This window comes from Anolis carolinensis, chromosome X (assembly GCF_035594765.1).
Source record: "Anolis carolinensis isolate JA03-04 chromosome X, rAnoCar3.1.pri, whole genome shotgun sequence".
In the NCBI taxonomy this organism is placed as follows: Eukaryota; Metazoa; Chordata; class Lepidosauria; order Squamata; family Dactyloidae; genus Anolis; species Anolis carolinensis.
Window position 1 is genome coordinate 1,929,608 of NC_085847.1, and position 27,790 is coordinate 1,957,397.

General features: G+C 44.4%; 2 protein-coding genes and 1 non-coding gene across 3 annotated transcripts in view; 2 read left to right on the forward strand and 1 right to left on the reverse strand.

Moving 5' to 3' along the window:
- naa25 (N-alpha-acetyltransferase 25, NatB auxiliary subunit) overlaps positions 1–894 on the reverse strand; it is a 38,579-nt gene extending 37,685 nt beyond the window's left edge. Inside the window, exon 1 of the mRNA XM_008117334.3 lies at positions 745–894. Within this exon, the coding sequence (XP_008115541.1) occupies positions 745–805 (61 nt within the window). The 5' untranslated portion in view covers positions 806–894. The remainder of the gene's footprint in view (positions 1–744) is intronic.
- Positions 895–1,687: 793 nt separating this feature from the next.
- LOC134292926 (U1 spliceosomal RNA) lies at positions 1,688–1,851 on the forward strand. The gene has a single exon (XR_010000036.1). It is a non-coding gene; the product is annotated as a U1 spliceosomal RNA (small nuclear RNA).
- An 8,033-nt stretch (positions 1,852–9,884) lies between these two features.
- Positions 9,885–27,547, forward strand: trafd1 (TRAF-type zinc finger domain containing 1). The gene is made up of 13 exons (XM_003225131.4): positions 9,885–10,037; positions 10,445–10,503; positions 13,978–14,034; positions 16,388–16,523; positions 18,951–19,004; positions 20,184–20,589; positions 22,392–22,637; positions 22,722–22,789; positions 24,251–24,472; positions 24,560–24,692; positions 25,591–25,894; positions 26,070–26,127; positions 26,903–27,547. The coding sequence occupies exons 3-13, from the start codon at positions 13,985–13,987 to the stop codon at positions 26,966–26,968; spliced, it is 1,743 nt and encodes a 580-aa protein (XP_003225179.2). The 5' UTR covers positions 9,885–10,037; positions 10,445–10,503; positions 13,978–13,984; the 3' UTR covers positions 26,969–27,547.
- Positions 27,548–27,790: the final 243 nt, after the last annotated feature.

Here is a 27,790-nt window from a genome sequence, read left to right on the forward strand (position 1 = left end):
GCCTTGATATTCTGGGATATATGGCTGTTTGGGCCCAGAGTCCATACTGCCATATAACCCAGTTCAAATCAGATATTGTGGGATTTTCTGCCTTGATATTCTGGGATATAGGGCAGTGTGGAAAGGCCCTAGCTCTCCTTGTGGGGAGAAAAAGCAGAGTAAAAATAAACACCACCATGATCAAAACAGTTCTGGAGCTCATGGGGAAGAGGGGGGTTTCTTTTACTGCCTGTGCCCAAGTGATTTCCCCTCACTTTCTGTCCCTGTGAGAAGAGCATTGGGGACCTTTAACTTGTTGTGGAAACAAGGACTGGGCTTGAGGACTCTTCCAGGAGCGGATTCCCCTTCCTCTCAAGGGAGAGATTCCTCTCACTTCGGTTTGGAAGTGAGGTGTTTGTATCGAGGCACAAGCTCAGGTATCTGGGCTGTTCTTTCGGGGCTTGGCAGGGGGCAAGTGGGGCTGTGGAGCGCCGTGTGGGCCACTCTGGGCCTTCCTCGCTCCCTCCTCAGGTCCAAGGCCTGTTCCTTTTCCCACCCCGGACAGGGAGAAAAGGGCGGGAAGGGCCCCAGGGGGGCTGAGGCGAAGCTGAGGAGAAGCTGAGGCGAAAGGAGGAGAGCCAGTGCGCATGCGCTGTCCGGAGGTAAGGCAGGCGCCGTTTGCCGCGCGCGGAGACGCTGAGGGAGGTGTGGGGGAAGGGGAGAAAGGAAAGCGCCGGGAGCAAGGGGAAAGGAAAAGCTCGGTACCGTAAATGGGCCGGAGGCGCCGGTCGTTGGGATCCTGCACATGGCCCCGCGCCGCCGCCATGATGAGAGCGCAGAACCGCAGCGCGCAGCCGCCACCTCCGCCGCTCGCCGGCCCTACTGGCGAGCGGGGGGCGGGGCCTCAGGAGGGGGCGGGGCCTAGCCGGGTGCGAGGGAAGGGGTAGCAGACCAATCGGAGTCCGCGAGGGGAGGGGCGTAGAGCATGGCCGCGATTGGGGAGGGGGAGCAATTGGCGTCCGGGAGGGGCAGACAGGGAGGGGCCAATATGAGGCCCGCGAGGGAGAAGGGTGAAGGGAGCCAATCAGAGGCCGCGAAGGGAAAGCGAGGGGGAGGAGGCGAGACGCGCGGCCTCCAGCAAGGGCGGGAAGAGGGAGGAGCCAATCGCAAACCGAGAGACGCGCGGCCTTCAGCAAGGGCTGGAGGAGGGAGGAGCCAGTCGCAGGGCGCGAGGGGCGGGGCGTACAGCAAGAGCATGAGGGAAAAGTGGGAGGGGCCAGTGGCGGGGGGCGGGGCCTACAGCAAAGGCTGAAGGAAGGAGGGGACAATCGCAGGCCGTGAGGGGCGGGGCCTACAGCAAGAACGTGAGGGAAATTTTTCTCTCTTAATTTTTGATCCAAATGTGTGTGACTTTCCTTTCCATTGGGAAAATTTCCCTCAGAACTCTTGCCTACTCTAGCAGGCCCGAAGCGGCTTCGTTACGTCAAGATGGGCGGGGCCACGCATGCAGATTTCCTTGCAGCGAGGCATTGTGGTACCCACCTAAGGCCTGGTCTGGAGGGTATGGGCTCTCTCTCTCTCCGGGACTCTGCTTCCGAAGGTCCGGTTCTGTGTTCCCTGCCGCTCTGGCCTGCTGGCTGGAGTGCCCACCGTGACTGAGAAGGCAGGGCAAAACAGGGGCCAGGCCGAGGCGGGGCGGTTTCAACTCATACTTACCTGGCAGGGGAGACACCATGATCACGAAGGTGGTTTTCCCAGGGTGAGGCTCATCCATTGCACTCCGGGTGTGCTGACCCCTGCGATTTCCCCAAATGCGGGAAACTCGACTGCATAATTTGTGGTAGTGGGGGACTGCGTTCGCGCTTTCCCCTGAATTCTCTCGTTCAAAGACAGAGGAAAAAAAATTTCTGAACCAAACTGCCAATAAATGTCACTATTCCAAATTCCACATGCCTCCAGGCAACAACCGTCAGGCTACCCCTATGCAGGTACCTTATGTGATTGGCATTATTATGATACCGGGCATTACAAAACTTAACTGCCAATCAATATCACTTTTCCGAACTGAATATGCCTCCAGGTGACAACTGTCAGGCTATCTCTATGCAGGTACCTTGTGTGATTGGCATTATTATGATACCGGGCATTACAAAACCTAACTGCCAATTAATATCACTTTTCCAAACTAAGCATGCCTCCAGGCAACAACTGTCAGGCTACCTCTATGCAGATATCTTATGTGATTGGCAGCATTATTATTATTATTATTATTATTTGGTTGCTGTGCACCATGAAAGTAAGCAAAACCAGGCACCCGGCATTACAAAACTAACTGCCAATTCATACAGTAGAGTCTCACTTCTCCGACACTCGCTTATCCAATGTTTTGGATTATCCAACGCATTTTTGTAGTCAATGTTTTCAATACATCGTGATATTTTGGTGCTAAATTCGTAAATACAGTAATTACTACATAGTATTACTTCCTATTGAACTACTCTTTCTGTCGAATTTGTTGTATAACATGATGTTTTGGTGCTTCATTTGTAAAATCATAACCTATTTTGATGTTTAATAGGCTTTTCCTTAATCTCTCCTTATTATCCAAGATATTCGCTTATCCAAGCTTCTGCCGGCCCGTTAAGCTTGGATAAGTGAGACTCTACTGTATGTATATACTGAATATACAGTCTGAATTTAAAACTGCTATACACCCCATGTTTATGTGTGTGTGTATATATATATATTGAATGTACAGTCTGAATTTAAGACTGCTATACACCCCATTTGTGTGTGTGTGTGCATATATATATATATATATATATATATATATATATATATATATCCTGAATATACAGTCTACTATACACCCTGTGTGTGTGTGTATATCCTGAATATACAGTCTACTATACACCCTGTGTATGTCTATGTGTGTGTATATATATATACTGAATATACAGTCTGAATTTAAAACTGCTATACACCCCATGTGTTTTTTCGCCTATTGTGTATATTTTATTATTGGTTTGTGTTGTTGTCCTTTGATGTTTCATATTTTATCATTGCTTGTATTTTGATTTTGCTGTAAGCTGCCCCGAGTCTCCTTTGGGGGAGATGGAGGCGGGATATAAATAAACTTCTTCTTATTCTTATTATTATTATTATTATTATTATTATTATTATTATTATTATTATTATGTGTGTATGTGTGTGTGTGTGTATATATATATATATCTCCTGAATATTCTGCCTGAATTTAAAACTTCTATCAGAAGAAGGTGACATGCCAGAGTGTTCAAGAAGAGCCAGAGACGAGAATGTCAAACAACAAGAGGTTTACTAACCAAACCTAGACATGTACAGTTGCATGAAAAACAACATTCCCATATAAATAAAGACTATACAGCCTATACCTGGACTTAGAAAGATTGAAGTATTGAGAAGTAAGTGCTTCACTTTTGATCGTCACCATAAAGGTTTCATCAAATGAGAAAACAAGGACTTAGTTGGGAGAAATAAGCAACATTACAAACACTACAAACCTTTGGAAATCCAAAGGGTCGAGACACACCTAACAATCAGAAATCTTATTATTGAATTATACTAAAGCAGAGGAAGAGAGGTTAAGAGAAGGGAGATGGTTCAGAATAAAAATAAAGGAGTCACGAAAACATGGAGGAAATTAGAAGGAAGGAACGCAATCAGATTAAGGAAAAACATTAAGAATACTCTTGCCAAGCTCACATTGTCACGGTTCGGTCGAACAGCATGAATCAAAAGGAAAATACGACCCAAAACAAGCTTTTTGTTCAGGATGCTACCTATTAAAAGCTCAGTCGGAGACGTTACAAATGGGCAGAATATGAGAAACGGAATGGGAACAAAAGAGATAGAAGAAACAAAGCAAAACAGTACAAAATACAAAAGAAGGGAGGTCTGGGAATACCAAACGTAAGCTTATACTATAGCAAACCAATTAAGGTATGGGTTGCTGTGAGTTTTCTGGGCTGTCTGGCCATGTTCCAGAAGCATTCTCTCCTGACGTTTTACCCACATCTATGGCAGGCATCCTCAGAGGTTGTAAGGTCTGTTGAAAACACACACACACATATATATGGAATAATGTCCAGGGTGGGAGAAGGAACTCTTATCTGTTGGATTCAAGTGTGAATATTGCAATTAGCTACCTTGATTAGCATTGAACAGCCTTGCAACTTCAAAGCCTAGCTGCTTCCCACCTGGGAGAATCCTTGGTTGGGAGGTGTTAACTGGCCAATGGCAACATTCACATTTGCCTCAAACAGACAAGTGTTCTTCCTCCCACCCTGATATATAAACCTCACTTGCCTATTTTCCAACAGACCTCACAACCCCTGAGAATGCCTGCCATAGATGTGGGCGAAACGTCAGAAGAGAACGCTTCCGGAACATAGCCAGACAGGCCGGAAAACTCACAGCAACCCAGTGATTCCGGCCATGAAAGAATTCGAGAACACAATAACCAGTGATATTTACAAATTGTAGGACATCACAACCAAAGGCAGTATCCCTGTTATAGTCCACGCTATAGCACAGTGGTTCTCAATCTGTGGGTCCCCAGATGTTATGGCCTCCAACTCCCCGAAATCCTAACAGCTGGTAAACTGGCTGGGATTTCTGAGAGTTGTAGGCCAAAACACCTGCAGATTCACAGGTTGAGAACCACTGCAAAGGTGGAGGGTTGGGACCTGGTTCCAACCCTGAAGTTTAGAGCTGGGATAAGACTGGGAGGGTTTGGCAAGTTGGCGTATGACTATGGCTTCAACACGAGCCGATTGTGGCACCGATGAAATGGATGTGCTGGGAGGGTTCGAGGACATACTTCGCCTTGTTGACAACAAGACCAAACTCTTGATGCTGAAAATGTTCGGGAGCAGCTGGGACCCAGAGTGTACCGCGAGAAGCCAATCGTCTAGATAAGGGAAGGGTGTAATGCCTCGTAGATGATGTGCAACGACTACCACTGTGCACATTGAGAACACTCTCGGGGCTGTGAAGAGGCTGAACAGGAGTTGGGACAAATTGGGACATCTTTTAGCCCACTTAAAAGGAGAGGAATCATCTAATGGCCACATGGAAATAGGCATCTTTTAAGTCTATGATATTTCCCCCCTTACCAGGAGTTGGGCACCCAAATCTGTGCACCATTTTGGACTGAGTTGATTTGCGGGTGGCATTTAAGTTAGGGGAAATGATCATCCTGGATGAGATACAGATTGTTAAGCTGAGGTCGGGAGTATTGAAGACGGATTGGACCAATACAGTAGACGGGGAAGGAACAGTAGAGCTGCTATGGTGACGGCTTGGGCATCTTCCTCATTGAACACCGAATCATCCGCCAGGAGTTTGGGCTGTTTAACGTGAAGACCTAAGGCAGCAGCTAGCCTCAACATGAGGTCTGAAAAGGGATGGAGTGTCAAGGTGGGTCTGGGGAGTTTGGGCACTTGCATCTGTGGAGGAGGTCGGTCAACTGTTGTCATTTTGTCATCCGTGAGCATATCAGCCTCCAAGCGTGAGGGCAGGAGTTTTGTTCATCCGGTCCGGGACAGCCATCAACATTGGAGTCTTCAGGACTGTGGACTTGTTGTTGTGGGCCCTTTGTGAGTGGTGTGTCTTGTCCCAGCGGAGAGCAAAGGGAGACCACAGAAGCTCTGCTGAGAGAGAGAAAGCAGGGATGCTTGGTAGGGGTGAGAAGGGTTCTTTGTAAGGTGTGGCCCAGGAGCAAAATCGAGTTGTGACGTTTGTCTCCTCCTGGTGTGGGGTAAAATGTTGACACTTGTCTCCCTTGGCTGAATTTGTGTGGGAGCCTCGTCGACTGCTGGCTGCTCTTCAGAAGGTTGCCCTGCGATGAAAGATAGGCTCAGACGGCAGCATGGCCTCGGGCGAAGAGGGCACATCCTCGACCTCGGGCAGATTGAGCCAAGACCGGACATCAGGCTCTGAGTGTTCAGGCTCGGCCGAGGCCTTCATCGCCCTGCCGGAAGCGGCGTCCAGAGCCTGAGTTTTGGCCTGGGAAGCTTTTGCCCGGGAAGTTTTTGCCCGGGAGGCTTTTGCCTTGCGCTTTGAGGTCTTCTTTGCCGGAATGCGTTTGGGCGCAGAGGCCCAGGAAGTGGAGGGCTCCTCCGAAGGATACCTGGAGGAAGGCCTACGGCGCCTGCCACGGGGTGCAGCATTGGCTCTGGTTGCGGATCGGGTCCGGCCCATGGTGGACTGCTGCTCTTGGAGGGAGCTCTCATAGAGGGCTGCCTTCAGGCGCCGGGCCCTGTTGCTCCGGGTGGCGGCGGAGAAGTTCTGGCAGATCGTGCAGGTTGGGACCATGTGTCCCTCACCCAGGCAGAGGAGGCAGAGGGTATGGCGGTCACGGCTATGGATTTTCACCTGGCAGCCCAAGCATTGCTTATACCACCGGCTGGCCATCGCGGCACGTCTCTCCGGATCCGGAGCCTGGGGACGGTCTAATCTCTTCCCGGGAGCGATCTGGCTTAAGCACTCCGCCGTTCTTTCCCTCGAGACTGATGCGCCGGAAAGCAAAGAACGGCGGCAATGGGGGCATCTGCCCATTATATGCCATCGGGAAGCTGGGTGGAGCTAATGCCCAAAATATTATTGAAAGTTCTTGACGGTTCCAAATTACACCGGGCGAGCACTGTAACCCCCTTGGTGTGCATTCACAGGGAGCACGGAAAAGAAACGTTCCTGTGTTCCTTGAAGTTGGCGTTTTCCGAGTTAACCGTTCCCGTGTTTTGCATTTCTTCTGGGGAGAGAGGCTCTTAGCTAATTAATTGAGGCCTGATGTCAATCTCAAGCCCCTCTGTTTACATCTGGGGTGTGTTATATAGCCTTTTAATGGAATTGCGCCTGGCATAACAGCGGCCCCGGGTATCCATGATCTTATGCAATGCTTCTGGACGATAGTGTTACACAGGGCCATATAGCCTGGTATGAGTGTTTACAACTGAGCAAATGGTCAACCGACATAAGAAAGAAGTGTAATGGGGGTAGAGATCATACAAAATTCGAGGGGATGAGGACCCCAGGAAGAAAATGAAACAATGAAGTCATCAAATGCATAAGGTTGTGGGTGAACTACAACTCACATCGTGCCTTGGAAGTCCATCAGTACTTAAAGTCTGTTATGTTGGGCAACCTTTTGCACTACTGTACTGTTATAATGTAATAAAATATAATAATCTATATATATAAAGGAGTAATGATGTCCGTTCCTCCCACTAAACAACAAAAGTACAAGCCCCAGAACCTAGAAATTTGGCAACACAACCCACCATCCTTCCCCTAGGTTCCAACAACAAAAAGAAAAGAAAAATAAAGTCCTAATTAGAGGGAGAGAAATAATTGTTTTTATCCAATTGCTACCAGTTAGAAGGCTAAGCTCCGCCCACTTGATCTAGCAACCCACTCAGCCTAGTGTTAATAAAATAAGAAATAAAACAAATACAAATAAGACAATAAAAATAATAAAAAACACTAAAAAAATTAATACAATAAAATACTATAATAACAAAATAACTAAAAATAATACAACAAAATAATAAAATATAATGAATAAAAAAGATAAGTTACAATGAAATTAATTAAAAATACAAATAATGTCAAATAAAAATTCCACAACAATTTTTAACCAATACCACCACCACTTTGCCACAGCAACGCTTGGCCGAGCACAGCTAGTAATACACTATTATAATTGTATATTTATATGACATGTAATAGTACTAATAATATATTGCAATATAGTGGTATAGTACAATATACAGTAGAGTCTCACTTATCCAAGACTCGCTTATCCAAGTTTCTGGATTATCCAAGCCATTTTTGTAGTCAATGTTTTCAATACATCGTGATATTTTGGTGCTAAATTCGTAAATACAGTAATTACAACATAACATTACTGCGTATTGAACTACTTTTTCTGTCAAATTTGTTGTATAACATGATGTTTTGGTGCTTAATTTGTAAAATCATAACCTAATGTGATGTTTAGTAGGCTTTTCCTTAATCCCTCCTTATTGTCCAAGATATTCACTTATCCAAGCTTCTGCCGGCCTGTTTAGCTTGGATAAGTGAGACTCTACTGTAGTAATATATAATACTTACATTGTGCTACGCTAATAATATATTTTATGTACATTTAATATTGATAATATTATAATGTACAGTAGAGTCTCACTTATTCAAGCTAAAGTCCCACAGTATCTTTGCGTGCTCATTTTCCAATACTTTTGCAGGTTGATACTGTGGGACTTCCGAATCCAGACTGACAAAGTTCTGGAACACAACACACCAGACATCACAGTTGTGGAAAAGAAAAAGGTTTGGATCATTGATGTCGCCATCCCAGGTGACAGTCGCATTGACGAAAAACAACAGGAAAAACTCGGCCGCTGTCAGGACCTCAAGATTGAACTGCAAAGACTCTGGCAGAAACCAGTGCAGGTGGTCCCGGTGGTGATGGGCACACTGGGTGCCCTGCCAAAAGATCTCAGCCGGCATTTGGAAACAATAAACATTGACAAAATTACAATCTGTCAATTGCAAAAGGCCACCCTACTGGGATTTGCATGCATCATCCGAAAATATATCACACAGTCCTAGACACTTGGGAAGTGTTCGACTTGGGATTTTGTGATACGAAATCCAGCATATCTATCTTGTTTGCTGTGTCATAAAATAATAATAATACGATCTGCCAACTGCAAAAGGCCACCCTGCTGGGATCTGTGCGCATCATCCGAAAATACATCACACAGTCCTAGACACTTGGGAAGTGTTTGACTTGTGATTTTGTGATACGAAATCCAGCATATCTATCTTGTTTGCTGTGTCATAAAATAATAATAATAATAATAATAATGATCTGCCAACTGCAAAAGGCCACCCTATTGGGATCTGTGCGCATCATCCGAAAATACATCGCACAGCCCTAGACACTTGGGAAGTGTTCGACTTGTGATTTTGTGATATGAAATCCAGCATGTCTATCTTGTTTGTTGTGTCATAATAAAATAATAATAATAATAATAATAATAATAATAATAATACAGTCCTAGACACTTGGGAAGTGTTCGACTTGTGATTTTGTGATATGAAATCCAGCATGTCTATCTTGTTTGTTGTGTCATAATAAAATAATAATAATAATAATAATAATAATAATAATAATAACCTGGCTCTGGCTCACGAATGGGACCCTGAAGAAGGAGACAGAAGGCCCAGGAGCAAGCCATCAGAACAAACGCAATTCAGGCCAAGATCGAAAAATCAGCTGATGACCCAAAATGCAGACTGTGCAAGAAAACCGACAAAACCATGGATCGTATCCTCAGCTGCTGTAAGAAAATCGCACGGACAGACTGCAAACAGAGGCACAACTATGTGGCCCAAATGATTCATTGGGACTTATGCCTCAATTATTATAATAATAATTATTATTATTCCAAGCCCTGCCTAGATGACTCATCCCCAACTGGTTATGGAAGCCATGCTCCAGAAAGGCAATATGATCCTATTTGGGGAACCATGTAACAGCCATCTAGAATGTCACCCCATCTGTGTAACCATAACAAATGGTGAATTGTATCCTCTGGTGTAATAATACCCAATATTTTTAAATAATGACTCAGGCCTGCTGATATAAGGCTTTTAAATAGGTCGATGGATGGAGATAGGGAAAGGCAAGGAAGGCGGTTGGAGGGGTGCGCATGCGCGGTGAGGAAGCCGGCCGGCGGGCTGCTTCTTCCTCGAGGCTTCCACTGACCAATAGGGAAGCGTGGGCGGCGGTTGAAGCGAGGCGCTGGCGACGGACCAATAGGGAAGCGTGGGCGGCGGTTGAGGAGAGGCGGCAACCAATGGGCGCGCGGGGAAACAAACAAGGGGCGGGGCCAAGCGCTGGAAGCGATTGCGCCGCTCTGAGGCGGCCAGTGGGCGGGAGGACCGTCCAGGCGGGAGCCAACGGTCCCGGCCGGGCTTGAGGGGAAGCGCCCCCTCAGGGAAAGGAGAAGGTACTGCGCCCGAAAGCGCTTCCCAGGCCTCGCTTCGGGCCTTCCCGCCAGGCCTACCTCGCAGGGCTGTGTGGGGAGCCCTTCTCCCATTGGCTGCTTCACAAGCCTGTCAACAAAACAGGCCTGGGCCAACTTGGGCCCTCCCCCCTCAAGGGTTTTGGACTCCAACTCCCATAATTCCAAAAGTCCAAAGCTCCTGGAGGGTTTGGGCCCTCAAAGTTGGGCCCCTGAAGGGTTTGGGCCCTCAGAGTTGGCCCCTTGGAGGTTTTGGGCCCTCAGAGTTGGCCCAGGCCTGTGCGAAAAGGCCCAAAGCAAGCCTATTATGGGAGTTTTGATGCCCAGACAACACTCAAGTGATTCAAACTGAGGGGAAAAGTGACATTGGGTTTGTCTGCTTTCCTCCCCAGGAGCCGCGGGCCCGTCCGCACCCAGCCTGGCTTCCTCCTTGTCCACAGGTTCTGTCCAGGTAAGTCGGGCTCAAAGGCTTGCAGGTCTGGGCCAACGTCGGCCCTCCGGGGGTTTTGGACTACAACTCCCACAATTCCTAACAGCCGGTAGGCTGTTAGGAATTGTGGGAGTTGTAGTCCAAAACCCCCGGAGGGCCGACGTTGGCTCAGAACCCTTACAAAAGACGTTCCCGTTGAAAACCGACAACACTGAAGGAGGATTGTCTGTATTTAACAATCATCATTTAATAAAACGTTATTTTCGGGACTCAGGGCGGATTCCGACAGACAAAAAGGCACACATTCCATGCCATGACACAACCGTAGATGCAACAAACAGCCTGACCGAATCCCAAAATAAGCCAACATCTACAGTCGCACAGCCATAAATAATACCCTGTTTCCCCTAAAATAAGACATCCCCAGAAAATAAGACCTAGTAGAGGTTTTGCTGAATTGCTAAATTTAAGGCCTCCCCCGAAAGTAAGACCTAGCAAAGTTTTTGTTTTGAAGCATACCCCGCCAAACAGAACACCAGAGCATGCGGGATCGGTAAATATACGTACCATAGAGTGTTGCACATGGAAATAATGGTAATAACAAGAAATTCTTGATAGGATTCACAGTTTATCTGGTTATGCTGGTTTGTGATGACAACTACTGTACAGCATATAATAAATGTTCAATTTTTTGTTCAACAACAAATGTGAATTCTTCTTCATGGAAAAATAAGACATCCCCTGAAAATAAGACCTAGAGCTTCTTTGGGAGCAAAAATTAATATTAGACACTGTCTTATTTTCGGGGAAACACGGTAATAATAATAATAATAATAATAATGCTTTATTTATACCCCGTCTCCATCTCCACAAAGGGACTCAGGGCGGCTTACAAGGGTCGAACCCAGATAAAAACAATAACAATATAAAACACATCAAATGTACAGAGACATTTACACCTAAAGGACTAGAGTTTGGTCTAATTCCATCTTTTGTGGAGTTCCTGGGAACTATACATCCCAGTACCTACAGCTCCAAAATGTCCAGGCCAATTTGACTCAAACCCCATCAGTATTCAACAACAACAATTCTTTATTCATTAGTCACTTTTGACCATATCAAAACATGTAAAACATACAATACGTACACACTTACGCATACATACAATAAAACCATGTAAAGATACAAAACATCCCGACCTGCGGCCTAATAACCCGCTCCTAGACAAATACAAAGGTTAAAATTAGTAATTTCCTAAGGTAAGGTTTGAATGAGTATCAGTATTCACTATTCAAATGTGGGCATATCGGGTATGGTGCCAAGTTTGGTCCAGATCCACCACTGCCATAAAACCCAGAATATCAAGGCAGAAAATCTCACAAGATCTGATTTGAACTGGGATATATAGCAGTGTGGACTCAGGGCCCTTCCACACATCCCTGTATCCCAGAATATCATGGCAGAATAATCCACAATATTCGCTTTGAACTAGAATATCTGAGTCCACACCGCCATATATCCCAGTTCAAAGCAGATAATGTGGGATTTTATTAAGCTGTCTGGAAGGGGCCTTAGTCACTCATAGGTGAAGATTTAATAGAATAGTTGAAGATTGCAAAAGTCTGATAGCAGTCGAAGAAGATGCAATAGAATAGTTTGTGATCGAATAGAATAGTCAATGAATGTGTGATTTGAATTGTTTGAGGAAGGTAAAGATTTCATAAAATAGTTGAAGACGGCAAAGCTCTAAGAGAGTAGTTGAAGAAAGGGAAGATCTAATGCAGTGGTTGTCAACCTATGAGTCCCCAGATATTTTGGCCTTCAACTCCCAGAAATCTTAGCTGGTTTTTTTTTTTTCGTGTCAGGAGCAACCGAAGTTGCTTCTGGAGTGAGAGAATTGGCCGTCTGCAATGACGTTGCCCAGGGGACATTGCCCGGATGTTTTGATGTTTTACCATCCTTCTCTCATGTCCCCGCATGGAGCTGGAGCTGATAGAGGGAGCTCATCCGCACTCTCCCCAGGTGGGATTCGAACCTGGCAACTTTCAGGTCACTTAGTCCACTACGCCATCTGGGGGCTCCTATCTTAGCTGGTAAACTGGCTGGGATTTCTGGGAGTTGTAGGCCAAAACACCCGGGGACCCACAGGTTGAGAACCACTGATCTAAAAGAATCATTGAAGAAAGTGAAGATCTAAGCTGGAAGAAGGTGAAGAATTGATGGAATAGCTGAAGAAGGTCGAATCAAATAAGAGAAGATGGAGAAGATCTAATAAAGAGCTGAAGGTGATAATCTAACAGAGTATGAAGGTCGAATAGAATAGGTGAAGAAGGTGAAGGTCTAATACAGTGGTTCTCAACCTTTTTTTGACCAGGGACCACTTTGACCAGGGACCACTCTCCAACATTAGTACGAATCAGTTTTTGGTCAACTTTAGATTCAGTTTGGTTATTTGGGGTGCTGATTCAGAAAATTTCATTGGATAGACCACATCAGCTCTCGTTTCTGATGCAGAACATGCCATCCAGTAGTCACCATATGCTTGCCTTCAGAAAGCCATGTTTAATGTGCCTTGGCACAATAAGAGTGTTTCACGAGACCAGTCGCTCGTTGCAACAGTGAGGCTGTGGACCATATTTTAGTTCTTGCGGACCATTGGTGGTCCATGGACCACAGGTTGGGAACAACTGGCCTCATAGAATAGTTGAAGAAACTGAAGGTCTCTTAGAACAGAACAGATTCGAATAGTTGGAGGTGAAGATTTAATAGAACAATGTATTGTCAAAGGCTTTCACGGCCGGAAGCACTGCAGTGTTATGTGTTTTCCGGGCTGTATGGCGATTTTATTCTAACAATATGTTGTCGTAGGCTTTCATGTCCAGAATCATGAGGTTGCTGTGAGTTTTCCAAGCTGTCTGGCCATGTTCCAGAAGCATTCTCTCCTGATGTTTCACCCACATCTATGGCATTCTCAGAGCAGTATTGATGTTCCACCTGCCTCTGTGGCTCATGGCATCTTCAGTCAGGGAAAAAAGCAGCTAGGACACATTGGCCATACAGCTTGGAAACATACAGCTCACAGTGGACAAAGGCAAAGCTTGGAAGAGTTGTGTGATTGTATAGAATAGTTGTAGGCAAAGATCTCATGGAGCAGTTGAAGATGGGGAAGATGTGCTCCTTGTTGGCTTCCTATCTGGGGCGTCTTGGATGCTTCAGGTGTCACTTTTCCCCCTCCTTGGCAACTGGCCTCATTGCCAAGCAACCTGATCCCGGGCCTAAGCCTGTGGGCTTTGGGGGGATTAAAAGGATGTGGGTGCTGTTGGGAGAGACGTTGGCTCACCTGGGCCTTCTCGTTGGGCTTGAGGGGGCGGAAGGAAGGGGGGCCAAGGCCGCGCTGAGGGAAGAACGAGAGTTAGTCAGTCAGTCAGCCGGCCGGCAGCAGCGGCAAAGCAAAACAGAAAGTGACGGGGCTTTTCTTCTCTGTTTCCCGGACAGTGGGGCGATGGCAGCCGCGACGGAAGAAGGGTCGGAAACCAAGCTCTGCGGCAACTGGTAAGGCACCCAAGTCGGCAAAGCTGGCCTGTCTATGTCCCCCATTCCCAGACCAAGCAAAGCCAAAGCACTTGGACTCCCCATCAGCCCCTTTTCCTGGCACTTTTGGGTACTATTTTTTTTTTTAAGGGAGCGGAAAGAAAACTTAAACCTTTTCACTTCCTGCGAAAAAAAGAAAACAAACCCAAGCAGCATGACACTGCAATTTTTAACTCATTATGACAATGAATTGCTTGCGTCCCCTGTTCTCTTTTCCTGCTGCCCAAAGTCACTTGAAACTTGTTAGTCCCTGGTTCTAGCCCAGGCATGGGCAAACTTTAGCCATCCAAGTGTTAGTCATGTACTACCAGCTACAACACATGCTTCTTTTATTTATTAATTTATTTATTAATTAAATACAGTAGTGTCTCACTTATCCAACATTCGCTTATCCAACGTATTGGATTATCCAACACATTTTTGTAGTCAGTGTTTTCAATATATCGTGATATTTTGGTGCTAAATTCATAAATACAGTAATTACTACATAGCATTACTGCGTATTGAACTACTTTTTCTGCCAAATTTGCTGTCTAACATGATGTTTTGGTGCTTCATTTGTAAAATCATAACCTAATTTGATGTTTCATAGGCTTTTCCTTAATGCCTCCTTATTATCCAACATATTTGCTTATCCAACATTCTGCCGGCCCGTTTATGTTGGATAAGTGAGACTCTACTGTACATTTATATCCTGCCCTTCTCACCCCGAAGGGGACTCAGAGCGGCTTACAAATTAAATTTACATACAATATTATAGAATTATAGAATCATAGAATAGTAGAGTTGGAAGAGACCTCATGGGCCATGCAGTCCAACCCCCTGCCAAGAAGCAGGAAATCGCATTCAAAGCACCCCCGACAGATGGCCATCCAGCCTCTTATATTATTATATTATGCTTATATGCTTATATTATTAGCATAGCACAATACTGGTAATAAATTACTATATTGTACTATATCAATATATTACAATACTATTATTAATATTACATGTAATATATAATATATAATTAATATTATATTGTATTATTAGTATTACAGTAGAGTCTCACTTATCCAACACTCTCTTATCCAACGTTCTGGATTATCCAACACATTTTTGTAGTCAATGTCTTCAATACATCGTGATATTTTGGTGCTAAATTCGTAAATACAGTAATTACTACGTAGCATTACTGCGTATTGAACTACCTTTTCTGTCAAATGTGTTGTTAAACATTTTGTTTTGGTGCTTAATTTGTAAAATCATAACCTAATTTGATGTGTAGTAGGGTTTTCTTTAATCTCTTCTTATTATCCAACATATTCGCTTATCCAACGTTCTGGCAGCCCGTTTAGCTTGGATAAGTGAGACTCTACTGTATATAAATATATTGTAATATTATTATTAATATTACATGTAATATATAACATATAATTAACATTATTATATTGTATTCTTAGTATTATATTGTATTACAAAATAATATTATTCATATTATATGCATATACAATATATTATAATATTATATATTATTGTAAATTATATTATATTAGATTCTATGATTCTATGATTCTAACACCATCTCAATATATCAAGCAAGCCGGCTTCTCCTTCTTCTGTGGCTTCGTTTTCAGGAAACAATTAATGTATATGACCGTTCCCGTAAGATGTGTGGGAACTTTAGCTATGCAAGGTTCATGTATGAGGATCTCTAGTATATAACGCAATATCAATCCCAATATCAATATCAATCCCAAATCGAACGGTCAGCAGTTCCAATCTGGGGAGTGGGGTGAGCTCCTGTCTGTCAGCTCCAGCTTCCCATTACATGCCAATCATTCCGGCTAATTGCAGTGTTCATACTTCCCTCCAACCGACAAAAAAAAGGACCAACCAGAAATACTTCATATTCACAAGCTTTAGGAAATAACATATGCCAACTACCACCAATTCCTCAATACATTATTTCCCATATCACCAGGCAGGGCACAGCTAGTATAATATATTGTATGTATATATGACTTGTAAGCCGCCCTGAGTCCCCTTAATAAATAAGTAATAAATAAAGAATGCCACTCAAAACAAACAATACAACTGGTGAAAGTGCCAGTAAAATAAACCTAAAGGAATAGCCAAACGGGTTAATCAGACATCTGGGGCCAAGACATTTCCCTGGTGTCAATGTGTCATAAAAGGGACTTCTAGTTTCCCGGAAGGGGGAAAAGTTAGGGCCGACTTTCCCGATGCTTTCTCTGCTTTCGATCTACCCTTCCCTTGCAAAGCCACGTTGAAACTATGCCTCATTCAAGCCCTGTCTCCCTTCTTCCAGCAAAAAGGAGATCCCGGCAGCCAACTTCACCATCCATGAGATCCATTGCAGCAGGAATATTGGGGTCTGCCCCACCTGCAAGGAGCCGTTCCCTAAATCGGAACTGAAGAAACACCAGGAGAAGGAGCACACGCAGGTGAGACCGCTTCCTCTCGTCTTGTCTTTCTGTAATTGACATGTTATTGCATGCGAATGAGAAACAAAAATAAAACAAATCACGTCCAAATAGTACCGTAACTAACAGAAACTGTGTATAACCTCTGATCATACCCTTCCCTGCACCTTATGACTTCCGACACTACTCTATGTGAATTGTATACCTATTAAAATCTACCCTTGTATCTCTTTTAATCATAATAATATACCTATTAAAACCTACCCTTATATCTCTTTTAATCATCATAATATACCTATTAAAACCTACCCTTATATCTCTTTTAATCATAATAATATACCTATTAAAACCTACCTTTATATCTCTTTTAATCATAATAATATACCTATTAAAACCTACCCTTACTTATTTATTTGTTTATTTGCTACATTTATATGCCCCACTTCTCACCCCGAAGGAGACTCAGAGCGGCTTACAAATTAAATTTACATACAATATTATATTAGCATAGTACAATACTGGTAATAAATTACTATATTGTACTGTACCAATATATTGTAATACTATTAGTAATATTACATGTAAAATATAATATATAATTAATATTATTATATTGTATTATTAGTATTATATCGTATTACAATATAATATTATGAATATTATATGTATATACAATATGTTATAATTATTATATATTATTGTAAATTATAGTGTGTGTGTGTGTGTGTGTGTGTGTGTGTGTGTGTATATATATATATATATATATATATATATATATATATATATATATAAACACACACACACACATATATATCTTATATCTCTTTTAATCATAATAATATACCTATTAAAACCTACCCTTATATCTCTTTTAATCAACCTCCCTTGGGGCTACTTTACATTTGTCTTCCCTTTCCAAATACCGTATATACTCGAGGATAAGCCGACCCAAATATAAGCCGAGGCACTTAATTTTACCACAAAAAACTTATTGACTCAAGTATAAGCCAAGGGTGGGAAATGCAGCAGATACTGGTAAATTTCAAAATACACATAGATACCAGTAAAATTACATTAATTGGTGCATTCGTAGGGTAAATATTTTGAATATTTACATAAAACTGTAAGATAAGACTGTCCAACTCTAATTAAATCATTATTCTCTTCTTCAATGTAAATTCCATACCCTTTTAATAATAATAGAGTGAAATAATAAATGTAATAACACTAATAAATACAGTGAAATAATAAATGTAATAATAAATAGAGTAAAATAATAAATGTAACAATAATCATATCAGAGTGAAATCATAAATGTAAAATAATAATAAAAATTGAGTGAAATAAATGTAATCGTAACAATAATAATACAGTAGAGTCACACTTATCCAAGACAAGCTTATCCAAGGTTCTGGATTATCCAAGGCATTTTTGTAGTCAATGTTTTCAATATATCATGATATTTTGGTGCTAAATTCGTAAATACAGTAATTACTACATAGCATTACTGTGTATTGAACTGCTTTTTCTGTCAAATTTGTTGTCTAACATGATGTTTTGGTGCTTCATTTGTAAAATCATAACCTAATTTGATGTTTAATAGGCTTTTCCTTAATCCCTCCTTATTAGCCAAGTTATTCACTTATCCAAGGTTCTGCCGGCCCATTTAGCTTGGATAAGTGAGACTCTACTGTAATTATATTTAATATATTAGTGTTACTATATGACAATATTATTACTATATATTATAGTGTATAATTACTAGTATATTATAATATTATCGATATTATATGCTTATACAATCTATTATATTATTAACATAGCACAATATTAATGTTATATATTACTAGATTGTACTATATCACTATACTGCCATATTATTACTAATATTACAAGTAATATATTATATACAATTATATTACTAGTATTAGTATTATTCTGCTGGCCCATTTAGCTTGGATAAGTGAGACTCTACTGTATTTACATAAAACTGTAATTTAAGATAAGACTGTCCAACTCTGATTAAATCATTATTCTCATCTTCTTCAATGTCAATGTGCTTCTGTACCCTTTTAATAATAATAGAGTGAAATAATAAATGTAATCATACTAATAAATACAGTGAAATAATAAATGTAATGATAAATAGAGTAAAATAATAAATGTAACAAGAATAATATTAGAGTGAAATAATAAATGTATGAATAATAATCGAGTGAAATAAATGTAATCGTATCAATAATAATATTGTATAAATGTACCATATATACTTGAGTATAAGCTGACCCGAATATAAGACAACCAGGACCCTCATTCGAGTATAAGCCGAAGGGAGCTTTTTCAGTCCTATTCTGTCCCTAATCCTAAAAGACACATTTCTCGAGGAGTTTTGCTCACTGGCAGGTGGCTTGAACACCCAATTCTCATCTCCGGCGTCTTGTCTTCTAGGTTTACTGCAAATGCAGCATGAAGATGGACCGGGGCCATTTAAAGGAGCATGCGGTTAGTAGGCAGATGGTCGGTGGGTCGGAAAAAATAATGTCATATCCGTTTGGCAAATGTGAATCTCCATGAACCTTTTGAAAACCACTAGTCAAGAGAAGCATGACCTTGCTAGAAATCAACCCTTTGAACAAGTGCTATTAACAAGCATTCATGTAATGGCACACAGGGAACTCAGCTGTTAAACTGAAGAACCATGTCTTTGGACTCCCAAGGACAAAAATGCATTTGGCTAGCAGAGGATGGTTGTTTCTTTGAATTTGAAATTGCACTTGGCCGTAAGATATACACTCCCTTGAAATCTCTTATTTTAAAATATGTACTCAGAGATAAAAAACAAAGTATTCTTTGAAAAATAACATATCTTGTTTACTCACAAACATCTTGTATTAATTCACCATACAGGCACATTTCTCATTCTGGTTCAGTTATAGATAGGATGTAGTTAGGGTTGTTGTATGTTTTCTGGGCTGTATACTAACAATAATACAATAGAATAACATATTATTATTTAATATAGTAATACTAATATATTAAATGGGTTGCTGTGAGTTTTCCGGGCTGCATGGCCATGTTCCAGAAGCATTATCTCCTGATGTTTCGCCCACATCTATGGCAGGCATCCTCAGAGATTGTGAGGTAGGGTACCTCACAACTTCTGAGGATGCCTGCCATAGATGTGGGCAAAACATCAGGAGAGAATACTTCTGGAACATGGCCATATAGCCCGGAAAACATACAACAACCCTGTGATCCCGGCCATGAAAGCCTTCGACAACACAAGATGTAGTTATCTGTGTGTTGAGTACACAGGGTATTTTCCTTACCTGAAGTCCATAAGTCATACTTCTCTACTGAAGTCCAAACAGCAACATGCATCCACCTTTACTCAGGTCTGATGCAAACATGCATCCACCTCCACTGAGGCGTAAAGCAGACACATCAACCTCCAATGAGGTGTTAAGCAGACTGACTACAAAATGGAGTCCTGAGTCTGAACATGCTCAGTACAAGCACATGTCTATAACACCTCCTACACCAAAGAGGTACAGTCAAACTGGCAAATCAACATACACATAGATTAACAAATGAACCGTGAAAGGTTTGGGAGGTTTCTATTTCCAAGAGTCTCCCAAACCATTGACAAACTGAGTTCCCGTCTTTGCCCTCTCGCCCTAGGCTTCTGAATGTCCCTTGCGCTCGGTGGCGTGTCAGCACTGCGACATCGTGCTGGCCTTCAACCGGCTCCAGGAGCACGAGGACTACTGCGGGGCCCGCACCGAGCGTTGCCGCCGCTGCCGCCGCAACATCATGCTGAAGGACCTGAAGGAGCACCCCGAGGATTGCGACAAGATGGCCGAGGCGGCTGCCAGCCAGCCTAAGCCCTGCTTCGGCGCCGAGGCGGATGCGCACAAGATCCAGGCCATCCGGAACATCTTCCACCCAGTCCATGCCTCCGAAGCCGTGCCGAGGGCGAGCCACCAGATTCCCGAGGGCCGGATGTACAGTTACCTCTCGCGGGAGCAGATGCCCAGGGAGTATGCCCGGAGGAACATCAGCCCGGGCCTGGCAGATCCGAATCAAGGTAAGGCCTTGTGCAAAGCTTGGGGTCTTTTTAGGAGATGTGACTCAGGGAACTCACAGGCAGCAATAAAACCTTAAGTCTTAGATGTCGAAATTAGAAATGGCATTTTGATGTAGTTTGGTTTTGATCAATTGGGTCAAATTGAGGCTTCAAAAGGCCCAGATGGTATATTGATATACAGTAGAGTCTCACTTATCCAAGCTAAATGGGCCGGCAGTACCTTGGATAAGCGAATATCTTGGATAATGAGAGATTAAGGAAAAGCCTATTAAACATTAAATTAGGTTATGATTTTACAAATTAAGCACCAAAACATCATGTTATACAACAAATTTCACAGAAAAAGTAGTTCAGTACGCAGTAATGCTATGTAGTAATTACTGTATTTACGAATTTAGCATCAAAATATCACGATATATTGAAAACATTGACTTCAAAAATGCCTTGGATAATCCAGAACCTTGGATAAGCGAGTCTTGGATAAGTGAGACTCTATTGTATTATCAATATTAGATGTACATACAATATATTATTAACATAGCACAATATAAGTATTCTATATTACTATATTGTACTAGACCACTATACTGCAATATTATTAGTAATATTACATGTAATATAAATATACAATTATAATAGTGCATAAGTGGATAAGTAAGACTACTGTATTATCAATATTAGATGTACATACAATATATTATTAATATAACACAATATAAGCATTATATATTACTATATTGTAGTAGACCACTATACAGCAATATTATTAGTAATATTACATGTCATATAAATATACAATTATAATAGTACATGTGGATAAGTGAGACTCTACTGTATTATCAATATTAGATGTACATACAATATATTATTAACATAGCACAATATTCTATTCTATATTACTATATTGTACTAGACCACTATACTGCAATATATTATTAGTACTATTACATGACATATAAATATACAATTATAATAGTGTATTGTTATATTGTATTACATTATAATATTATCAATATATATGTACATACAATATATTATTAGCATAGCACAATATAAGCATTACATATTACTATATTGTACTATACCACTATATTGCAATATTATTAGTCATATTACATGTCATATAAATATACAATTATAATAGTGTATTATTATATTGTATTACATTATAATATTACTATCAATATATATATACATACAATATATTATTAGCATAGCACAATATAAGCATTATATATTACTATATTGTACTAGACCACTATATTGCAATATTATTAGTCATATTACATGTCATATAAATATACAATTATAATAGTGCATGTGGATAAGTGATACTCTTCTGTATTGAATGACTGAAACTGGGAAGTTGTGCTTTCCTGAACTGTTTTGATAAGCATCAAAGGTTCCATGGGAGGATGAAAGGGGAATGGAAAGGAAAGAGAGCCTGGGAGAAAGGAGTTTGGGAAGGTGTGAAATATCCTTGGAAATCCTATAAAGCCCTCAGGGTGGCACTTTTGTTTTGCAAAATAAAGTCTGTGCGCTTCTGAATCTCATTTGGGAAACCGGCTTTGGAGGTTTAAAAGGGGCCGAGCCTCTTCATGGTCACACCTTGAGCCAATATGGTGTCATGCATTGGGAGGCTGGGGTTCGAATCCCGACTCTGCCAGGCAAAGTCAGGGAAAAGTCACACTCTCTCAACCTCAAACGCCCTTTGAAAAGGAAATCTGCCCCAGCAAACACCTCACCTCGGTCTTTAGATCAGAATCCTGCCATGTTGGTCCCTTGTCTTTTGTCTCTTGCAGCTCACATGGCGAGAGCAGCAGCCCCTTTAACCTTTGGCCAGCCATCCGAGTGCGACTTAGATTACATGTTGGCGCTCAGCTTGCAGCAGGAGCATGGCTCCCATGTGCACAGCGCTAGCGCTGCCGCTGCGGCCCAGAGTGACCTCTGGACGAATATGCGTCCCAGCAAGACCAGAGCCGTGGAGAGCTTTGTCGAGGAGCCCAATCCCTTCCCTCAGGAAGCACAAGAACCAGAGCAGCCCAAAAGTAAGTGGCTCTTTGGTGCGCTTGGAAATACGCCGTCCTTAAGTAGATGGCTGCAGCATCTCCATGTCTCTGTTTGCCTTGCAGCCGAGACCCTCCTGCCGTGCGAATTCTGCGAGGAGCTCTACCCAGAAGAAGTGCTCATCCTCCACCAGGTTGTGTCTCTTGCCATGTATTCTTTCCAGGCTGTGTTTCCTCCACCACAGACACCCCAGTGTTCCTTACTGTCTGAATAACCCTGCTCACCGTCTCTCCCACAACCCTTTCCTACTCCTTTTTACGGCACAAGGCAAACAGGAATACACTAGAGAGGTTTGGGGAGAATTCACCATGATTTATGGGAGTTGTAGGTACTGGGATGTATAGTTCACCTGCAATCATTGACCACTCTGAACTCCACCAAACTTGGCACACAGAACCCCCATGACTAACCACCAACTGGAGGTGTTTGAGGGAACTGACCCACCATAGTGGGAGCTGTAGTTTACCCTACAGCTAGAGAGCACACTCAACCCCACCCATGATGCATCCACAGCAAACCTGCCCAATATAACACTTTATTTACTGACAGAGTTTCTTGGGGTTCACCTGGCATGATGTGAGTTGTAGTTCACCCACAACCTTATGCATTTTGTACAATTTAAAAAATGACTTTTTCAAATAACCCGGGCAATGCTAGTTTCAAATAAAAACAGTGATTCCCAAAGTGGGCACTGGAGCGATCCAAGGGGGCGGTGATGGCCACAGGTGCATTTGGGGGCGGGGCCTCTTCCCAAGTGCCAGAGACAGGGCTGAGCACTTGAGGTGCCTGTTAGGACACACAGGGGGCGGAGCTAGAGGAGTGGGTGTGGCTTCTTCCCAAGAGTGCGAGACAGGGCTGAGCCTCTATACCTCTCCTGAGAGGCCTTTTAGGACTAAAGGGCGGGGCCTCATTCCAAGAGCCCGAGACAGGGCTGAGCCTCTATATTTCTCCTGAGAGGCCTTTTAGGACTAAAGGGTGGGGCTAGGGGCAGGGGCGGAGCCTCTTCCCAAGAGTGTGAGACAGGGCTGAGCCTCTGTATACCTCCCCTGAGGCGCTTGTTAGATGATGGGGGCGGGGTATAGAGGTTCAGCCCTGTCAGGCACTTGGGAAGAGGCCCCGCCCCCTCCTCTAGCCCCGCAGGACAGGGATAGATGCTCAGCCCTGCCTCAGAGCTCGTAACTCCACCCATCCCAGTCCTGTCCGCCCATTTGTGGCCCCGCCCACCTCCCCCTCTCAGCCCTGCATCTTGGACTAGGGGACAGCCACAGCCCCGCCCTCTTGAGCAGGAGCCACGCCCACTCCTCTAAGCCACATCCCCTTTCCGGGGGGTGCTGGGTCATATTTTTTCTGGAAAGGGGGCGGTAGGCGAAATAAGTTTGGGAACCATTGAAATAAAACAATCCAGAATATTTGGGTTGGGTTGCCTTGAGCTTTGGGTTGGAACAGGCGGGGGAGATCTTTTTCCAAGCCAGCGCTGGGCAAAGTGTGACCTTCGAGAGGTGGCTGGACTGGAAAAACCAAGACTCTGGTGTTGTCTGGCTGTGAGAGCCTTACGTCGAAGGAACAAATGGCCCTTTTCTTTCTCCTGATATAGACGGGGTGCAGCCCCACCAGTGCGCTGGCCTCCTACAGCAAGAGGGGCTCTTTGACCCCGCAGTCGGACCGCCTCCACGACTTGTGGCAACAGCTGCAGAGCAACCAGGCCATGGGCAGCGGAGAGAGGCCCACCTTCCTGCAGGACCCTTGCAGCAGCCTCCTGATCCCGTGCGAATTCTGCGGCGCCCAGCTGGAAGAAGAAATCCTCTTCCACCACCAGGTGGGGAGAGCGGGAGCACCGCCTTAGGCTGTTCTTCTCTGATCTCGGCGCCTTCAGACGACTGAAGCTCTTTCTCTCTCAACGCAGGACCAGTGTGACCTGCGCCCTGCCACTGCCTCCTCGATGAGACGGATGCCGGCCCTGCAAGGGAGCCCAGCCATGGAGGACAGGGAGGAAAGCGAGTCGCCCGAGCTGCCCCGGAGACGGGTCCATAACCAAGGTAGGGCCAAGAGACAACCGAGAATTGAGGAGGTGGGAGAAGGAAGTTCTCAGCCATTCTGTGGCTAATAAGAAGCCCGTCTGGCTATGTTGCTGTCGCCAGGTGTAAAAGGATGATATCATTCGCGAAGGGTTCTGGGGTCCTCTGGAAGCATGCAAACGCATTCAAACACATCGAAGCTCAGTGCATACATACAAACATAGGATTGTGACATTCCCGTTAAAAAGAAAGAATTTGTTTTTTTCTCAACAGATGAAGAAGTGTTGAGCTTGTTGATAAGTAAGTAGTGTGTATATATATATTTACAAGCTTGATGTTTCTCGTTGGCACGTTGTATGTTGGGATTGATAACATTTACAGACCCAACTACCTGAGGAAGGCTCCTGTGAGTGAATGTTGGGTAGTAACGAAAGCAGAGGATTTGGGAGTCTGCTCACCTGTAGTAAAGACACAAGAACTGTTACTAGACACGTAAAGAAGAATGGTTTCATCTTTGGATGAAAATCCTTTCTTTTCAATGTGAACGTAACAATCCTATCTTTTGTGTTTGTATGTATGCATTGAACTACTCTTTTGCATCACTGCAATTAGTGGATGCTGGGAACCCCTTTTCTTTTTCGGTCCTCTGGAAGGGTCCGAAGTTCTCCCAGTTCTCCAGGACCTTCTCCAACAGTCACAGAATGGTATTGTCGGGGGGTGAGGTTCCTCATTGTGGAGGATGAAAGGGAATTCTAAACTCACAGACATAGTTATACGTAATGTTGTTGCATGCCTGCATTCGCCATGAAGATGCCCGTCAACCTTGGTCCTAGGGATTGTGGGAGGTGTAGTCTCCAAAGGTGCCCTTTCCAGGCTCTCAGCCCCGTAGCTCCTGACTCCCTCTTTCCACCTCCTTCAGGGTCAATGCTGCCTCCCTACTTTGAGGAGTTCCGGCCCCACAAGCGCCCCCAGCCGAGCCAAGGGGGCCCCTCCCGCAACAACCTGGTGACGGCCCGGCGCATGCAGCTGGCCTCCCCCGAGAGCTGCTCCGGGAATCCCTTTGGGCCTCCGTTGGGAGAAAAGCCCCGGAGGAGTGAGCCAAGCACGAGCTGGTGCCCAAGCGAGCCGCCGGCTGCCCTCCTGCCCACCGGCCGCTCTCCCCTCCACTTCCCGCTCGGCGGCTACAAGCCAAGCTTCCCCGAGACTGCTCCAACCCGGCCCAGGTGAGGATTTCCAAATCACCCCACATTTCCCTGGCTTCTGGGGGGAAGATGGGCTCCCTTCCCAGGCCCTGTGCCATTTGGGCACCCTTTCTCCACGCACGTGTAATTTAGAAGAAGTTTCAGCCTGCTGAGAGTTTGTTTTTTTCCTGTTCCCTCCTCCTACCTTTTCCAACAGCCTGAGAAACAACGGGGGTGGCAGAAGCCCCGCTAGGCCTACCGATTACAAGCCCAAGGTACGTGGCCCCCGTTGCCCCCAAATACAGCCCTTCCCTGAGAGCAGAGGTATTCGTTGGCAAGAGAAGCTGGATTGCTTATTGTACAAATGCACCGTCCTTGTGTCCAACCCCATAGCGGGACCCTCGGACCTCACAGAGGGGTCTGCGGCCACATCAAGGATCCCTCCTTCCCTTTCTCTTTTGCCTCCTTCCTATCGAGGACGTACATTTCAATGCATTGGGTACATTAAGTTTGAGTTCCGTCCCAAGCAGACTGCCTCTCTGTCGTATCCGTCCATAGCAGACCGCCTCTCTGTCGTATCCGTCCCTAGCGGACTGCCTCTCTGTCGTATCTGTCTCTAGCGGACTGCCTCTCTGTCGTATCTGTCTCTAGCGGACTGCCTCTCTGTCGTATCTGTCTCTAGCGGACTGCCTCTCTGTAGTATCTGTCTCTAGCGGACTGCCTCTCTGTCATATCTGTCTCTAGCGGACTGCTTCTTTGTCGTATCCGTCCCTAGCGGACTGCCTCTCTGTCGTATTCTCTTGTTGTATGCCTTAGAGGAGGCTGGGTCTTCCTTGAGGCAGGCTTGCTTTCTCCGCCGTGGTCCCTGTGAAATACGCACATAGAGGATTTCCTGCACCTGCGAATTTCACAGGTGACTATTCGGAGAAACATGGTTATAGGTAAGCAACCTTTACCTCTCCCCACTCCTCCCCAAAAGGCGCCCCTGACCGACCACCTCCTTGCCCTGACCTGCTTGACGCTCCCGGCCCTTCTCTCTCTTTCCCTCAGGAAAACCCCTGGGCGGCTGAGGCCAAGGCTGAAGAGGAGGACAGCGACCCTCCGGAGGATGAGTAACCAGCGGAGAAGCTTTTTGCTGCGTTTTGCCCAGCGCCAGGCCCTGAAAAGTGCTGCTGGGCGCAGTGTTTCCTTTCCTGGGGGATGGGGGTGGGTGGGAGATATGTTGTGCCACCGCCGCAGAGACGCGGTGGCCCCGGGGCCCTTGGGCGCCCCCTTTTCCGAATGTGTAGGGCCTCCGGGGCAGGCTTGTGTGCAGGCATGAGGCCTGCTTAACCAATCTTGGGGGTGTTTTGCTTTCCGTTCCCATGAGCCATCTGGGAAATCCAGCCGTGTTCGATTCCCAAAGGTTGGCCCCACTTTGTCCCGGGCCCGGCCGCCCTTCTTGTTTTGTTTTGGTTCTCTAGTCCGTTTGCAGCCGCAGAGGCTGTGGGGAGGGGACCGTGGGGCAAGCGCCATCCCTTTTTGTGGCACTTCTGCGTGCAAACGCCACGGTCTGCAATACCTAAAGTGCCCAGTTTTCGACGCCTTTGAGGCCAGCGCAGGACCAAGGAAGCCACTGTTCTTTTTCACTTCACTGTTTGTTCTGTTCTGAAGATTGTTTTCAATTTCTCTTAATAAACTTGGTTTCTGTCTGTTCGTTTTTGTGTCTCCGCGGAGAAGTGTGGTATTTGTTATGGTACCCACCCCCCTGACGGATGCACAACACTCGGATTCTGCCTGACCTGCAGTGTGTTGTGAGGGTGGAACCTGCAAATTGGCTCACTGACCAAATATGTCCGTGAGAGAAATAACTCCAGTATACTAGACACCGAGGCCCCTTCTATCCTGCCAAATAAAATCCAGATTATCTGCTTTGAACTGGATTCTGTGGCAGTGCAG

Bases quoted from the DNA above. Each gene is read 5' to 3' on its own strand.
- trafd1 (XM_003225131.4), top strand. From the start codon at position 13,985: ATGGCAGCCGCGACGGAAGAAGGGTCGGAAACCAAGCTCTGCGGCAAC. The intron at 16,524-18,950 runs GTGAGACCGCTT...CTTGTCTTCTAG, and splicing joins AGGAGAAGGAGCACACGCAG to GTTTACTGCAAATGCAGCAT. The intron at 24,473-24,559 runs GTGGGGAGAGCG...CTCTCAACGCAG, and splicing joins AAATCCTCTTCCACCACCAG to GACCAGTGTGACCTGCGCCC.